Here is a 17500-nt window from a genome sequence, read left to right on the forward strand (position 1 = left end):
ACACACACACACACACACACACACACACACACATACACACACACACACACACGCACACACACACACATGTATATATACCTATACTTATATATATATGTATATTTATATATAAAACGGTTCTGTTACCTTGTTCCAGGTTTCACTTTGTAGCCAAGTAGTCTGAGAATATCTCATGAGCGTGTGTGCGACCTCGCCACTTATCCATCGATAGATTCTTTATCGCCTTGACCTTGTGCGCATCTACTTTCTAAACACCTTATATCGTTTACTTCCGCAGACGTTATTTCGCACAACACAGCCAACTACACCGCATGGCAGTATAGAAGGGATATACTGATCGCCCTTAATATGGACCTGAGGAACGAGCTTCGCTACACATCAGTATGTAAGGTTTAAGTGTCCTGTGAGGTTATGCAAGTCCTCATATCACATGGATCGGCTTCATGCGGCTTTGTTCGATTATAATATCTACTGTGCGATTGTATCTCAGGGGATGTTAGCGGAGGGTTCTCCGGAGTTCACTCGGCAATGTTTGGAGAGTTTATGTTGGGTTTCGTAATTTGTGCGGGCTGACGACTGCCTATACAAATTTGTCCTGTTCGTGTGTATAGGATATGGGCGCCCAGAATGTCAAGAATTATCAGATTTGGCACCACCGTCGGTTTCTGGTACAACAACTCAACTACGGGGCAGAGGAAATTGACTACTGTAATGAACTGCTGGAAGATGACTCAAAGAACTACCACGCCTGGACACATCGGCAATGGTATGCTACGCATACATTCATAGTCACGGGCATCACTCACAGTGGAGAGTCACGCCCACAGCTAGTCCTAGGCCACTTGGTTGTGAAAACGTCCGCTTGTCAGTTGGATTCACACCCGGTGGGTGTTCTGGATGGTGGCCTCGGTGACTTATGGGCGAACTGTGCTAGCTTGAACTGTGCTAGCTTGAACTGTGCTAGCTTACCATACATTTGTTGGAGCGCTAGCTTACTATACGTTTGTTCGAGCTTGCAAACCTTGAGCAGTGACATCTGAATCCATCTCAGTGCTCCCAACCTCGTGGAGAATCACCGCTTTGAAACTTTCATGTGTCGTTCCTGATGCAATAGACGGATATACAGAATGTCAACAAGTTATTCCACCGAGTATAATGGGCAGTAGCATTCTGCTTGCGCGTGTGTGCCACATATCACTTCCCCTGATGAGTGGTTGGTATGAGGTGGGCACCTCTGGTGATGTAAGCTTCTTGCAATGTATGTGTGTGGGTGTTATCACAGTCGCTTGCGCACTTGAGTATTCACGCTGCGTTGTGGCGACATGCTCAAATGGTCCAGGCTTCAGTCACCTCTATGGTATCGGCTGGTATCTGCTTGCTTCCCAGCTTCGCTTGGGTGACTTACCTTTCTGTTCTGCTTTGATACACCGCAGGGCGCTGAAAGAATTCAACGAGTGGGACAACGAGTTGAAATATATCGAGCTTCTTCTCAATCAAGACGTGCGCAACAACTCTGCCTGGAATCATAGGCATTTCGTGATAACAAACACAACAGGTACGTCATATTTTGTCTCTTCCCTAATGTGCGCGCGAGGTTCTTCTATTCCAGCGTGTTTAATTCATAGGCCTGTATCAAGCAACGAGCTCTGTGTCTCATATCTTTTCGAATGGTTCTACAAGCGTTACTTCGAAATAGTTGGTGTTCATTTCTGTGCTGTACACAATGTGTAAATGATCTCATTGCAAGTGTATCTCAACCCTAAATATGGCTTCCCTACAGGTTACACGAACGAGGTGATGGATAGAGAAGTGGTCTACACACTCGATAAGATCAAAATCGCACCCAATAACGAAAGTCCGTGGAATTACCTTACGGGTGCACTGCTTTGTGGGAAACTGACGAGCGTACCGGAGGTGAAAACCTTTGCAGAAGAGGTGGGTGCAATATCATCGCATGGAAGTGCAATTTTGTAGAGAAGTGCAGTGAGTCGCATCTCACTGTTTGTAGTATAGATTCTTGTTATATATATATATTACCGTTCGAGGTCAGAATACAGATGGCATGTATCAAAACTTGCTTAGTGACTATATGTCATGCTTCATCGCGAGGCTGCGTTCACGTTCGCGCGCGAGTACAAGATTTATTTACAAAGCAGTATACTACATGAGCTACCCAATCGTACGCACATTATGAATTCTTTTCTTAAACCAGTGTACTGTGTGCACCCTTGACCGAGAACGGGCTTGCGCGGTAGGAAGTCAGTTGGCTTGGTTCTTAGACAATTGAGATGTTATGGCCTGACCTTGGTGCTATGTCGTGTTCGGCAAGCCATCACCTTGTAATAAGGATTGCATTTCTTTTGTATACTTGTAAATAAACTGGTCTCTGGTTTCCCACTATACCAGACACCTGGGAGATCCTACTACACCAGTGTTGTAGGTAGTGAGAGATAGGATTATCTAGCGGTCGAGTCGAAGGGGGTGCATTCAAGGTTGATGTAGAATCAATTCTCAGACACCGTGCTATACTAACTCGATTTCCTATTGCTTGCTGCATCTCTGTAATAGATGATGGACAAAGGTATCAGGTCGCCGTACGTGGCAGCTACCTTGGCGAAAGTATATGAAGAAGAATTCGCACAGGGAAGGGAAGAGAGCCGGAAGGAAGCGGTAAGATTGTAGCGCATGGTATATGTAGCAATTCCGGATCATTGTTAAGTGTGCGATAACTATGTATACTATTGGTATGATATATGTAGCAATTCCGGATCATTGTTAAGTGTGCGATAACTATGTATACTATTGGTATACATATACATTGTGTAGAATAATGCACACACTAGCATACGCTTGATCTTTGTATCAATTGATGACCACAGTATTTGTCGTGTTTATTCAACTCAGTCATATGTACTCACGAGAAGCCAGTTTCTGAAAGTGGTTGTATAATTCTGAGCGGATGTATGTGACGCTACCAAATCAGTAGTAACGGATGTATCTTCTGCCCTCAAATCTCAAATACGATTATATATATATATATATATAAATAAATACATATGTACTTACATACAAACTTACATACACACACATACATACATATACAAATATATATATATATATATATTATATATATNTATATATATATATATATATATATATATATATATATATATATATNTATATATATATATATATATATTTACCTTTATATATATATATATATATATACATGTACATATACATACTTATACATACATATATAAATATATGCACATACGCATATACCTATACATATGAATATAAATATAAATATTTATGTACATCTGAACTATGCCCATCCTATGTATCCAGGTTAATATGTACGACAAACTCTCGTCGGATCTAGATGGTATTCGCAGAGCATACTGGGAGCACCGCAAGGAGGCCTTGCTGTCTGCGTGAAATATTTACCGTAGTTCCTCACACCTTTATAAAATAAATTACACACTTTCATCCATAAAAATAAAAGTTTTCTTTCGAATGCCAATCAAATTTATAGCCGAAGGTGCACTATCTTTACATCTACACCTACAACTTGCAAGAACAATATTAAATTATAAGAACATCTCTCGGGACGGGATGATCACGCGGATAAAAATTACAAATGCGAGAGAAGATATATCAGACAAAACTTTTATTTATAAGACTGCATACTCGTATTACTCTTTATTTGATTACAAGAAATAGTCGGGTGTTCTACGAGACACGTGAGGCTCTCCCTTTCTAGGGGCTGGATCGAATTGAAGGCTGCATTAAGATAGATAGAAAGAAAAAAGCAGATTAAAAGACTCGGATTGACAAACATCCGTAGCTATATTGCCAAAAACAGACGCAAGTTATTGATGATTCCAAATTTGCACTACGAGCAACGCCGCGTCAATAAATAAATATAAATGCGATAGATATGTGCGGATCCTATATCATCAGGGCGAATACATATGTATGTTGAACTTGGGAGGTATATATGAACGAATAAAACGATACTTATTCCAAAATACGCAAAATTATCTATATATACACATGCGTGCTCGAAATATGAGTATCCTGGACGAATGGATGACCATCATTAGCCAATTATCTGCTATACAGAGAAGCAAAATAGGTATTCAGATACACGAACATGCTTTGTACATTTAGCGACTACTCCACGTTTTCAATGTACAGCTAGTCGAAGCATAGTCTGTTTACAACGTATACTGAAACAAGTTCTCCAGAGTAAGAGAATATATATATATAAATAAATATATATAAAACACACATACGAGATCATACGATCATTGATCTACCTCTATAAATGTTAAAACAAATGCAAGTATTTGTCGAGTTGTCCAAATTCCTTTTCGTGTTCATGCCTACTTATACATACATGTGTATACGTATACGTATATTTACTTGTATATGGTGATGATAACAGCAACAAAATAGGTACATTGATACATACATACATAATATCTATATATAGATAGTATATGTAAGAATATGGTATGTAATTACAACATAATACTCTTGTTTGCGGGTATATAACTATATCTAAACATGTATACAGTTGCTGGGTATATAAAGCTATATATGCTGTTCATACGTACATGCAAAATATACAGATACGGTACAAACACTTTCGCACTAACAATTCAATCATGCCTCACATCCTAACTCAAAATATACGATTTAAGCAAATCTGTTCACTTATACTGTCATGCAAATGATATCGGATGGATATGTAGAATACAATGGGACAGCCATGAAACGTTGATATTTGTGTTGGTACAAATCATACAATATAACAATCAGAATGAATATAAGTACGACTGTGCTGACTTGTTCCACTAGCCGCATTGCGCATGATATCATATTCCACTGAAATAATCCCCAGACCATGACTGACGCACTTACAGAAATCCTACCAACAACAAAAGTGAGCCCGTACCTACATTCATAATAGCACTAAACAGTGGATTGCCTTACCAAGTACCACACAACAAATACATAGATACGGTCCATTGCAAGCATATGCGCTGTGCGTGCGCATTCACATCCCCTGCAAAAAAATTCAAGCACCCACGCTCCCATCACAATGAACACTCTGGCATCACGCGGGAGTTTGACTTACAACGTATACTTGAGGCTATCGTCTAATTCCATAACCGCCGCCTGGTTACCGCATCGGTAGCAGTAGTTTGGCGCGCTAAAAATAGTCACCACATTCCGGTCGTGGCACCAGTTGTACCCCTCCATCACCAGCTGATGTGCGCGCGAGACCAGAGTCAGGCCGTTGTGGTGGTTAAACGTCTCCGAGATGTCCTGCCCAAATGTGTAACCGGCCCCACGCGGCGAGATACCCCAGCCACACCGATCATCCGGGTCAGACCACAGCAAGTCACACATAGGGCCCTCATGCGGCACTTCCTGGATGCGGTCCAGAGACCGGATGTGATCCAGTGTGTCGATGGAGGGCGAGAGACCTCCATGCAGAGAGAAGATCTGCGCAGCAAGACACGGGAAGAGAGACGATGTAGGTGAATGACGCGTATGCGACAGTGGAAGTGTGGTAGGAAATGAATACAGTATACGTTCAAAGAGAAGATCTGCGGTAGGATAGACGAGGATGTAGGTAGATTATGCGATGGAACACAGCGTCCGAGAGCGCGTAAGAGGAACGCTGCGAAAGGGAAGTGGGTGTATGCACGCTGGGAAGTCTAGGATGCAACTACGTTATGTATATATATATATTGGAGGGGGGGGGGAGTGAAGTCCGTATGGAGTGTAGCTGCACTATGCGACAGTAGATTATACGCCAATAGATGGCGAAAGCGTTCCAATTTACTATGTGAACAGAGAGAAAGTTCTGAACAAGGGACCTATCGTCAACTAGGGCAAGAGCCAGCACGAAGTACTAAAACAAATACAAATACGACAACAAATATATGCGCATAAAAATCAGCAAGCAACTACTACTAACCCTAATCCAGTAGCAATACAATTACGACAAACGGTCATATGCGCACAAAAATCAGCAAGAACCTACTACTAACCAGACCCCAGCAGCAATACGATAACAGCGAGCGGACTAATACGCCCAAAAATCAGCAAGCAACTACTACTAACCAGACCCAAGCAGCGATACAATAATGACAGACGAATATATGCGCATAAAAATCAGAACGAAACTACTACTTACCAGACCCCAGCAGCAATACAAATACGACAAACGAATATATGCGCATAGAATCCATAATCAAATATGTACCTCACTGACAATCGCAATGAGCAATGCGTGAATAAGCGTATCAGACAATACGTAACGAATCGCCTAATAATACATATATGTACCTGGTTCTCTACAAGGGCGGTAAGCGGTAAATAGTCAAACAGATCTGTCAGATACTTCCAGACGTTGGCATTGGCGTATTTTCGCAGGCATTCATCGTAGAAACCGTAAACCTAGAGCAAACACAGAAGATAAAATAAATAAATAAATCGGACCCATGAGCAACTATAGTTGTGCATCCATAGGAGGATCTTGCATAAAACTGCACGAAGTTGTGTTGGGAATGCGGTGGTGTGATTGGTAGTACAAGTTTGATCGAGTTGCGATACGCCAATACAGCGCATGGGCTCGGGTATTGTGAGACAGGGCTACTACAATTAAAGGAAGCGACACTCAAAACCGTCGATGAAAATATGGAAACAACTCGAGTGTATAGTGCTGTATATATAGAATAAAACTTGTAAACACATGTATCCATTATTTACACACAAACACACGCATATATATACACATGCATTTATTTGCGATGAAAATACTTGAAGAGACTTCAGCAACAAGGAATTCGATACAATCCCGCAGAGTTCAAACGTACCAAAGAAAACAAAGTCACGCAGTGCAAACAAGACAGTCCGTATGACTTCATATGTACCTAGAAATTTGTAGATACCTTAAAAGTATAGCACACATATTATAAACATGAAACTGAAATAAAACAGAAAACATGCTCAGATTGCCAACCAACAGACACTACATACATATACATCGCAGATAAGTGCATTGAAACAGCAAATACCAACGCCGTCTACCACGATAGAATCAAACAGAAGTATGCCTATACATCGTAGATCAAACAGAAGTATTCATAAACTAAACTTGACATCTATGAAACATACAATACATCACAAACACATACATTCTTCATATAAAGATGTATACATTATAAAAACAAGAGGGATATTGATATTTAATCTGCGCAAAATTATGGCGGCTACTTGCCATGACTAACAAAATATATTTCATATTACTTCTTCGCACAATTATAACTAAACTAAGAGCGCCTTTTAAATATACATATTTTTTGTTTTCGCATTCTCAAATATGTGAAAAAGTCTTATCTCCAGGAAGTTTATTGATACAAGCTATAAACATAAATATATACTATAAATGGATATGCGATACGTAGTATATAACTGCACATGCCGACTCGCACAAATCTTCAACCGAGCATATGGATGTACTCGGTGTATTTACACATGCATAAACGTGCATGTCTATTTGTGCAATATAATAAAAACAATCATGTATACACACCGTACAAATACTCATTTATACATATACACATGACGACTTCATTTCCCTGCATGAATGCAGTTATACATATATACAAAATGTTTTAGTATGCACGTGTGCCATGACCTACAACCTCACGAGGGACTGTGCTGGAGTAACTATATATATATATATAGGTCCAAGTAAGAGTCTAAGTATACATGTGAATATGCGTGCTGATTCACAGTTAGGCAAACACTATATCCGTGCTAAGCAAACAGGCAACAACACGCGACACGCATGGGCATGCCGTGACTCAACATGCATCACTCATAAGAAAATACAGATAACTGTGAAGAATGGCGCCCGTAACGAGTTTAGAGATAGAAGCATGACAACGACGTTGAACATGCAGCGTAATCTAATACATATACGTTTTCAAACATATGATAGACATACTAAAAAGCTTATACAGACTTGTTATAGAAGCTTATATAGACATGTTATGGAAGCTTATATAGACATTTTATAGAAGCTTGCAGACTCTTATATGCCAATCTCCTTTATTTTCAACTACAAATACAAATCAATGCACATATGTCAGGATATATAGAAATGCATTCAACGTATTTTTATATACACACACAAACAGATATATGTGTATTCATACATATACATATATACATACACTTTATATACTTGCATACATACATGCACACACTCTCTCTCACATATATATACCAATTAATAAACAGAATTATGCTCTGCGCATGGATCTGTATGATATCTATATGTCTATATACAGGCGCATCCAATGCGCTATGCTCACTTGAAGTTCGAAACAAACTATGCGTAGAGCATACCTGAGTAATCTGTCTGCTTTCGTGGTTTCCACGCAGGATGGTAATCCGGTTCTGATGTCTGACTTTTAAGCATACAAGTAGAGTGGCTGTTTCCACCGAATAATAACCACGATCTACATAGTCACCCATAAACAGGTAGTTTGTGTCAGGGCTTTTGCCTCCGATTCTAAACAACTCGAGTAAGTCGTGTAGCTGACCATGCACATCTCCACACACAGTCACGGGACATCTTACAGGTTGTACATTTGACTCTTCGGATAGGATCTCTTTGGCCTACACAGCAGTAGAGATTGTTAAGTAAACAATGAAATATTAGGACAGATATCAAGACTAAATATCGCGATAGAATCAGGATACATATAGAATCAAAGCACCAGGAGTTGTATCGAAATGAGACATCAGAATAAGTTTCAAGAAAACTGGATACTGCAAGAGATAGTCTAGATAGCATATTCAGTTTCTGTTTCAAATACTCTGGGCTTAGCTAAACACAGAAGAACCGATTGCTGAAGTACGAACTAAGCTGGCAACGATCTATAGATGCAACACTCACATATTACAAATTGTAGATATACTATGCGATATATATATATATATATATATATATATATATAGTAATATCGACGCAATATTTAAATATAAGACGAGAAGTAATGACTAGTTTTATCTCTCAATGCAGATGGAACGACAGCGTATGACGGTGTGTAACACACAAACACTGCCAGAAATGGTTATATTTCGACTTTCGTACCTTTTCGCACAGGCTTTTAACCTGATTTTCGGTTAGGGGCTCGCATTTCGAGAGCTTCTCAATCCAACTGTCCACATCTGAATAGTCCATAACTATATACTTACTGTCTATTGCAAGCAGCACTATTTCAGCTGATATAAGTATATAGTCGGATGCTAGTTGGAGATGTTATTATGAAACGCTGCGTGCCACCAACAATCTCTGACTGTTATTCCCCGAAACAAAAGTATCTGCAATTCTGCATTCTACAGTCTTCGTCAACTCATTCGTCTGTTGGTCGTACTCTGAATAACTCTGGGATAAACAACAATAATTCGGCCTTCAAGAATTCTATTTTTGTCAATTTTTCAGAAATTGTTCATATTTGTACCTACTCAAAATCTGGTGTGTCCTATTTTTTGGGGCTGCGAATTCCCGATATTCGATATTCGATATGCGGAATTTGCATATATTTCTGCCAAGTTTTAACTTTTTATTTCTCCTCCGACACGATTTTTGAACCAGTGGTTTTGAGCTTTTTTTAAAATATTTTTACCCAAACCTTTAAAAAAAAAAATCTAATTGTGGCGCCGTGAAATTCCGCTGAGAAAGTAAAAGCACCTGGTTTACGTGTACGATAAACATAAATAAATATGTTTTGTTCTCCTTTTATAGATGTCTCATTTTTCTGCCCCCCTTTTTTTTAATCGAACATTTTTTCAACATCAACAACCATGGCTTCTGAAAAAAGAACACAACACACATGATGAATATTTATACATAGGCGTCACGCCATAAATACAAAACTGATAGAGGTCGATAAGCTCGAATTGTCAAAAATAAAAAATACTTCAACAAAAGAATATTCTATATTCGATAATCATGTGCGATTTTCTTATTTGTCATTTTCGCATGATGTAACATACCGTGCCAAGCTTATCCTCAATTCCTCACCCAAAAGATGTGTCGGAACCTACATGACAATCTTCGCTTTCGTCCTCCCTGCGTGCTGTTAGACAAAAGGGTTCGCATTATACTACTCTACTGTGCTTGTAAGTTGCTCATGATTTCAACTAGTAGATTAGGGTGGACTATTCAGTGTTAAAAATGAACTTTGACGGAAACTACTATCAAAGTAGAAATGAAGCAGATTTTTATCAACAATTCGTAAGAAATGTACAGTGGGTCGTATAAATCCTCGACACATACTGGAGCATGCAGGGGTTTACTTGCCATGTTTGCGGATAGCATAAGAGAGTGTTAGAAAATACGTCTAGCTTTATTTAATTAATCATTAATTTTATAGAAATACTTCTATTATACGATCTGATCTGGTCTCCGAACAGGTTAAAAAAAAAGCATTTAATGCAACTTTCGGCCGATAACGGAAACGTTATATCCAATCTTTCCCATTTCTTCGACGTCAAGAATTTTGCGGCCATCAAATAGGAAGGCAGGCTTGTACATGCTGTCGTAGATTTTCTGTAAGATTATCAAACTCGTTAGTATCGTTGTACTGCGTGAATCATAAACAGAAGAAATGTACATCGACACTTGCTAGTATTTTGTTCGCACTTCCAAAATAATAAGGTCTGTTCATTGAGTTGAAGCGAAAAACATGGTAGCAAGCGTGCACAGTAATGTATATTATGAGCAGGGCACATATAGTTACACGAAACGCACACTGCAATTGATCGGAATAGTGACTACTTGAGCTATGACACGAATACACAATATGATCAAAATAACACACCTGGTAGTCGTAGGTCTTGAACTCGTCCCACTCAGTGCAGACAACAATGGCGTGTGCATCTTTTGCAGCTTCATAAGGGTCGTGGGTGATGGTATATAAACTCTTCGCTCTGTCACTAGCCTCAGGGCTCACACCAACGGGAAGCAGATCATGGTCAATTTGTGAATCGGGTACTTGTGGATCGTAGATGCTAACGGCCGCACCCTCGTCCATAAGATATTGGATAACATCAATAGACGCGGATTCACGGGTATCTCCGGTATCCTTCTTGAAGGCAAATCCGAACACACAAATCTTTTTGCCGGTGACGGTGTTGAATAGACTGCGCACAATCGACAGCGAGAAGCGCCTCTTCTGATAGTCATTAAGGTCTACCACCTGTTGCCAGTAGGCGGCAACCTCGTGCAAGTTGTATGTTTTGCACAGGTACACCAGATTCAGGATATCCTTCTGGAAACAGGACCCTCCGAAACCCACACTGGCTTTTAAGAACTTGGATCCGATACGCTGATCCCTGCCGATGGCGTGGGCAACTTCGTCCACATCCGCACCGGTGGCCTCACACAGCGCCGAGATAGAGTTGATCGACGAGATACGTTGCGCCAAGAAAGCATTGGCAGTCAATTTGGATAACTCAGACGACCAAGTGTTTGTGGTGATGATGTTGCTGCGATCCACCCAGTTGGCGTATACATCACAAAGGGCCTGGACACCAATCTGACCGTTCTCGTCTTCGTCTCCACCAATCAGAACACGATCGGGGTTCATTAGGTCGGGGATGGCGGTTCCTTCTGCCAAAAACTGTGGTAATGGGGGTTGGATACAAATTAAGTACAATTTCGTCTCGTAACACACCCTTGTTTCGCATAGTACTATACAGGGTATACGATGAGGGTCTGATGATAATCCGTTGATACTACACATATAGTGCGAGGGTCGGTGAATAGTTGCACAAAGACGACAAATATTGGATATATTCCTCACCTCAGGGTTCGACAGGATCGTATACGCGACTCCAGGGGTTGTGTTGGCCTGCAAGATAGTGCGGATGGCTTCGCCGGACTTAACGGGTACTGTAGACTTCTCAACGACAATCTTTGAGCTCTTAGAAACGGCTGCAATGCGACGTGCGGCCGACTCTAGATACTTCAGATCAGCAGCGGATCCCTTACCCATTCCAAATGTCTACAAATCGGATATTAGTGCGTGTTAAGTCAGGTGATTGGATCGACTATTTGAACACGGTCATCTATACTATACTAAACATATACTTTGGACTGACTGTGATTACAGAAATTTACAGAACTTTAACAGTAGTGTGATTGATAACTCAACTGACACATTAATTTCTTTTACAGAATGTAGGACGGAGCATCATCTGCGAACAGCCTAGTATATATATATCTATACAAGTAATTATATGGTCTACAGCATCACATATAATTGTACTGACATATATTCGTTCTCACAAATACATGTATTTAGATGGTTTGTAACATGTATGAGTATATATACATATGCGCTAGCATGGGATCTGTCTACAGAAGAAATGTACAGCTTGCTTGTCTGCTACTCTGGCATAAGTTTCGACGTAAGCTAACCAGTAGGAATTTCCTACACCGTACAAGGATGCATATGCGGGCGTTAAATCCGGGATCGTTCCCACATCAGATAAACCGGCTACTATGTATGGACGCAGTAACACAATAGTGACGACACAAGTGCGTGTCAGATCTTAATAACATATCAGCCTCAATCCCAAACCTATTACAATTGTGCTGAGTTCGTTTGATAGGCGAGGGCGGGCTCATGTTGGAACTGAATCGTCCCCCGCATATGTGTATTAATATCAACCACCAACACAACGCCATACATGCAAGTCATAATTTCGCACGCGTTTGTTTCCCCATATGTGACAACTAGACAACATCACAAAGCGTAGTCTATATACAGGCATGCAACGTGGGCGATAGCTGGATATATGATTACCTTTGTAGGGGTGTTTACAGAGACAAATATCAGATCTGCTTCTAGGATGGCTGTGTCGATTTCAGTAGTGAAAAATAGATTCTTTCCCCGGCGCTCTTTGACCACCTCGAATAGTCCAGGCTCGTAGATAGGCAGCGTATCGCTGTTCCAGGCATCAATACGAGACTGTGAAAGCATTGGAGGAAGTACGGACAAGGACAAGAATCGGACTACCGTAAATAGCTTGAAATTAGAATAAGTATAAGCAATAATAGCAGTCGATGTATAACTGTAAATGAAGTCTGCGATTGGTATTGAAATAAACTAGTATACGAGAGCCAATGATATGTGTATACAGTATACGCATATTTTCTTAAGAAGACTGGATAGCATAGTTGCGTCTCCTAGGCCTACGTACGTCACAACTAGGATACTTCATGGCTGTTGTGATTTGCTTCTAAACACAAGGAATAGTTTGATATGAGATACAGCAAAATGAAACCTTAGCTGTACCCATGAAAACAAAAGAGAAAATGAGCCTTCTGTTTGTTTAGAATATGGGTGGCCATCGCAAAGATAACGGGGTGTAGTAATATTTAGAATGTTTCCGGAAGGTATTGAATCTCAACACAGGTAAAACATAATAAAAGCCGTTCTATCAGCTCCCAACAAGCTAGGAATAGCGCGCGGTTGTGATATTGTAGGTGGTGGTGGGTGTGACGAAAAATAATAACTATGATAGTTTCTGCAATGCGCAGAAACTTTGATAAGCTAGAATCGACCCAATTCTTTCGTACCAGCGCATAAAATTGCAGATATTTGGCGAGCGTCTCGTACTTAACTGCTAATAGTCATACTGCAAAGCGAACACTTATTACGCGCTAGTTTATTGTAAATAACGAAACTCCACACTACGACGAACTAACTACTCCGTACATGAAGCGATCCAACTGTCAAACTTTAAATATTTTCAGTTCTGAGGGCCAATTTGAGATAGATGACCCTGAACAAGTGAATGTCGAGTCTGAACGCTTTCGAATATTATATCGTCGTACCTACCTGATTGAGATCTACAACAGTGACTTGCACGTGGGGCGCCTTCAGGGCAATAACTGCCATAGTTGGACCACCGACATAGCCAGCGCCGATGCAGCAGATCTTATTAACGGTTTTCGGGACGCTGAGGGTCATTGTGCTAAGTTATATATAGATGGTTTGTGTATGTGTGTCTACAGTGTGTACACAATATATATATATATGTATATATGAGTTGAAACGAATACATTTGTTGTTTTCACTTATCATCACCATAGTGAGAGAAAATAAGACCCCTTTTCAAAAAAGTTTGATGATTGTTTGACATTGTGTACAAACTACAAACTACAACCCTTAAAAAATAAAAATAAATGTGCAAATAGGTGGTAAAATACAAATAGACGTTTGTTATGTATAAACTATAACTAACGGAGAGCTATTTTAGGACCTCATTGACGATCCTATTTAAAACATTATGGTATTGTCTAAAACTAAGGAGTATTCAGTATTATAGCTGGTCTTTTTATGGAAACAATCCAAATTATCAACTCCAGACTCCAGGAGTGCAACAATCAGTGAGATCTCTTCTTATGAGATGTGTGTGGTGATGATTGATGAACACGAGTGGACAGTGGCCCGTGGGTGGTTCAATTTAGTAATAATATTAATAAAATAATAGTTAATACAGCCTCCGATATAAGGCCAAAGTTATCTACGACATTTGCTCTTAAATTGCCCACACATCAGTAGAGGGCTAGTAGAGAGGCAGAGTATGTATAGTGTAGAAGTATGTATTTACTTGACAGTTTAGACAGTTTCCAAGCAAATATTTATTTGAGCTTCCCCAGCAGCAGAGTGAGAATCAACTCATAATATCAATACAAGCATCATACAGCATATTTTGGAATTTGTCTAGCTGGTTGTTTGAAAAAGCAATATACTCTGTACGATGTGCAGTTAATAGTACGTCACCCTATTCGAGGGGAAATAGTTTTTATTTGCATGTGATCCATTCTACTTGGGTTTTTAACGATATCCCACTCATATAAGGTAGAAGATAGTTCAAGATACTTTTATACACGACTGGTAAGAGGAGGAATGGTACCGGGCCACCGGCTATACATAGTTATGTACATGGTGAATACATAATATAGCTAAAAGTCTTTTTAGGGGGTTGCCTGACTATCGCAGTGTAGCAACCATAAACATTTGAGATGCTAGGAAAGATTCCGGCGGGGGTTTGTTGTTGTTTTTATGCCAATAAAACAATGAGGTTCGAAAGCATGTTCATCGTGATGCACATATATACTTTATAATTACTAAGTACAAGAATATATACATTATTTTGCATCAGGCCACTTTGCCGTATGCGCCCACACCACAGAATAATCACAGCAAAACTTACTTCAGAATAGTATCGTGTAATGTGTGGGAACGTGTACAGGCGCAGACTTGCTTATGTGTTGATGAATATAGCAGAATTTATTGACTCAGCAGTGCCGTATGCGTATGTGAGGAATTATACAGGTTTATACATATATCGATTGAAGATGGTAAATATTGTATATTTCTTGCTCGCTTCGATGACGATCGATGTCTTCCACTTGTGCTGCAACAATTTTAGGGTTGTGGCGGCTGTCTTATATACTGAAAGCCAGATGCGAAGTTTAATCGGAGCAACAAGTGACTCACTCGCGTTTTAATACCAACATATTAGATACGATTCACCCAATCAAGGATTAAGGGTTGTATTCTGATCACCGTGCTCTCGCTTTCATAAAATGCGTCGCGTTGCTTGTTGATCTGCGTCTGGAACTCATAGCCGTGAGAGAAATGTATGCTACTTTTTTTGTACCCGTGCAATGTTTACACACCCGTTCATTTCGCCTAGAATCTAGATGAACATATATTTTTTTCGATAAGGCGCTAAAATTAAAGGTATCACGGGTGAAATAGGGTGGACAATATGGTACATGTTAAATAGTTTAGAGGGACTTCGTTGTCCGAGTTCGGCCATTCAACATCTTCAGCAATTAAGTAGGAGTGTATGTACAGATTACTCTCGTGGTCATTTTCGACCGCGTGCATTTGTGTACCTCAGCAGTTATCTTCAATGTAGGTAGTGGTTGCCTTAAACAGATGGAACGCGCCTATATAATTTCAATAGTTACTGTTGGATACTTTGGTGCACACCTTTCGTACAGCAGCCGGTGTTGAAACCTTAGTCTTACCAAAAAACTATACTACAATTTACTAATACTAGTGTCCGGGTTTTCTCTCTCTCTCAATTATTGACAATGGCTAATCAAAACGCTGCGAGGTCGATGGTGAGTTGAGTACACGTATACAGATAACTACTGATTCGGAATGCGAGGTCTATGAATCGCGAGTCTACCAAACAACATATAAGATATATGATTCAAACTTCGACAAACTGTCTGTATACCGGATGACAATTTGCGAATTTCACTTCCACTATATGTTTAAAAGAAAAAAAAGACAACAAATGAGGTCGAAATCCCACAAAAGTACAGTAGAGACGCAGAACTAATTATGTAGCCAAGTATAAACAAAAAGAAAAAGAAAAACAGAAACAATCACGAACGATCTCGAGCAGATGGCTGACGGACGTTGACAGGTAAGTATTGAAATCACATAAGCAGCTTAATATATCACGGAAACCGACCAAATTTGGTTGCTGGATATATTCATACTTCGCAGCTACGCAGCATTCACTATACACGCCTTAGTAGAATATATATATATATATATATATGATTTTAAAAAACTTTCCGACGAAGAATTGAACAAGAACTGTCAAAATTAGCGACACTTTAACTCCAAGCGAATCTGCAAACGTACATTGCGGCTTTAAGCTCATCCAGGAGGAGGACGAAGATAACTGATGGTGTGGTCCAATCACAACGGGAAGAGAGGATTTACTGACTATGTGGAGGCATTAGGATCCCACTCGTGCACTTTCTTCGCTGTGGTGCGGAAGGGCACGTACTCGTTTTTGGAGCCAGTCCCAGCGGCCCATTTCTTGGGAGAACTCTCCCACTTGGGATGCCACACGGGGCTCTGTGAAGGCGGGTCGTCGGTCATGTAATGCAACCAACGGTGCCTGTTTAAGCGGTGATTGTTTCAAGCGAACTATATAAGTAAAAACAAGCGTACAGACCATATCCTGTGCTTAGGTATTGCAATCTAAACGAACTAGTATAAATCAACTACAAGAAGAGAGTGATACTGATGCGCGGAACACCCACGGGAGGTTTCCTGTACACATATAGCATCTATCGACGGTCTGGTATACGAGCCTTTCCAAGAGTAAGATTCACTGTGATATACTGGCAGTTAATTGTGAAAACGACAATCGTAGGTGGAAGATGAGTACGCAGGACATACCATTCTGGAGCAATCGAGGTGGGATCTTTGGCCTTGACATCGGCAAATCTGCTACGACCTGAGGAGAAAATAATAGAGAATCTTTATCGTCATTGACATCGTAGACAATAAGAACACTTTGGATCTGGCACAATAGCCAAATCTACGTACACACCTGAGTATAGGTT

At 40.1% G+C, this 17500-nt stretch overlaps 4 protein-coding genes across 4 annotated transcripts in view; 1 reads left to right on the top strand and 3 right to left on the bottom strand.

Moving 5' to 3' along the window:
* Window positions 1–274: 274 nt before the first annotated feature.
* SARC_05091 (hypothetical protein) lies at window positions 275–3526 on the top strand (the record flags this gene model as incomplete). The annotated part of the gene is made up of 6 exons (XM_014301044.1): window positions 275–381; window positions 612–766; window positions 1434–1555; window positions 1781–1935; window positions 2569–2670; window positions 3352–3526. Coding segments are annotated over 6 exons (731 nt in total), but the record flags the coding sequence as incomplete, so codon positions are not given.
* Window positions 3527–3612: 86 nt separating this feature from the next.
* SARC_05092 (serine/threonine-protein phosphatase 2A catalytic subunit alpha isoform) lies at window positions 3613–9483 on the bottom strand. Its single transcript, XM_014301045.1, has 5 exons — window positions 9191–9483; window positions 8440–8712; window positions 6370–6480; window positions 5150–5520; window positions 3613–3786 (listed from the first exon to the last, which is right to left on the bottom strand). The coding sequence occupies exons 1-5, from the start codon at window positions 9278–9280 to the stop codon at window positions 3714–3716; spliced, it is 918 nt and encodes a 305-aa protein (XP_014156520.1). The 5' UTR covers window positions 9281–9483; the 3' UTR covers window positions 3613–3713.
* A 941-nt stretch (window positions 9484–10424) lies between these two features.
* On the bottom strand, window positions 10425–14133 carry SARC_05093 (UDP-glucose 6-dehydrogenase). Its single transcript, XM_014301046.1, has 5 exons — window positions 13950–14133; window positions 12912–13076; window positions 11907–12107; window positions 10923–11723; window positions 10425–10651 (listed from the first exon to the last, which is right to left on the bottom strand). Exons 1-5 carry the CDS (start codon window positions 14079–14081, stop codon window positions 10532–10534), a joined length of 1419 nt encoding a protein of 472 aa, XP_014156521.1. The 5' UTR covers window positions 14082–14133; the 3' UTR covers window positions 10425–10531.
* A 2467-nt stretch (window positions 14134–16600) lies between these two features.
* SARC_05094 (hypothetical protein) overlaps window positions 16601–17500 on the bottom strand; it is a 3502-nt gene continuing 2602 nt past the window's right edge. Inside the window, exons 3-4 of the mRNA XM_014301047.1 lie at window positions 17334–17391; window positions 16601–17049 (exon numbers count right to left, since the gene is read on the bottom strand). Coding sequence (XP_014156522.1) covers window positions 16872–17049; window positions 17334–17391 — 236 coding nt within the window. The 3' untranslated portion in view covers window positions 16601–16871. The remainder of the gene's footprint in view (window positions 17050–17333; window positions 17392–17500) is intronic.

This window comes from Sphaeroforma arctica (assembly GCF_001186125.1).
Source record: "Sphaeroforma arctica JP610 unplaced genomic scaffold supercont1.313, whole genome shotgun sequence".
In the NCBI taxonomy this organism is placed as follows: Eukaryota; class Ichthyosporea; order Ichthyophonida; genus Sphaeroforma; species Sphaeroforma arctica.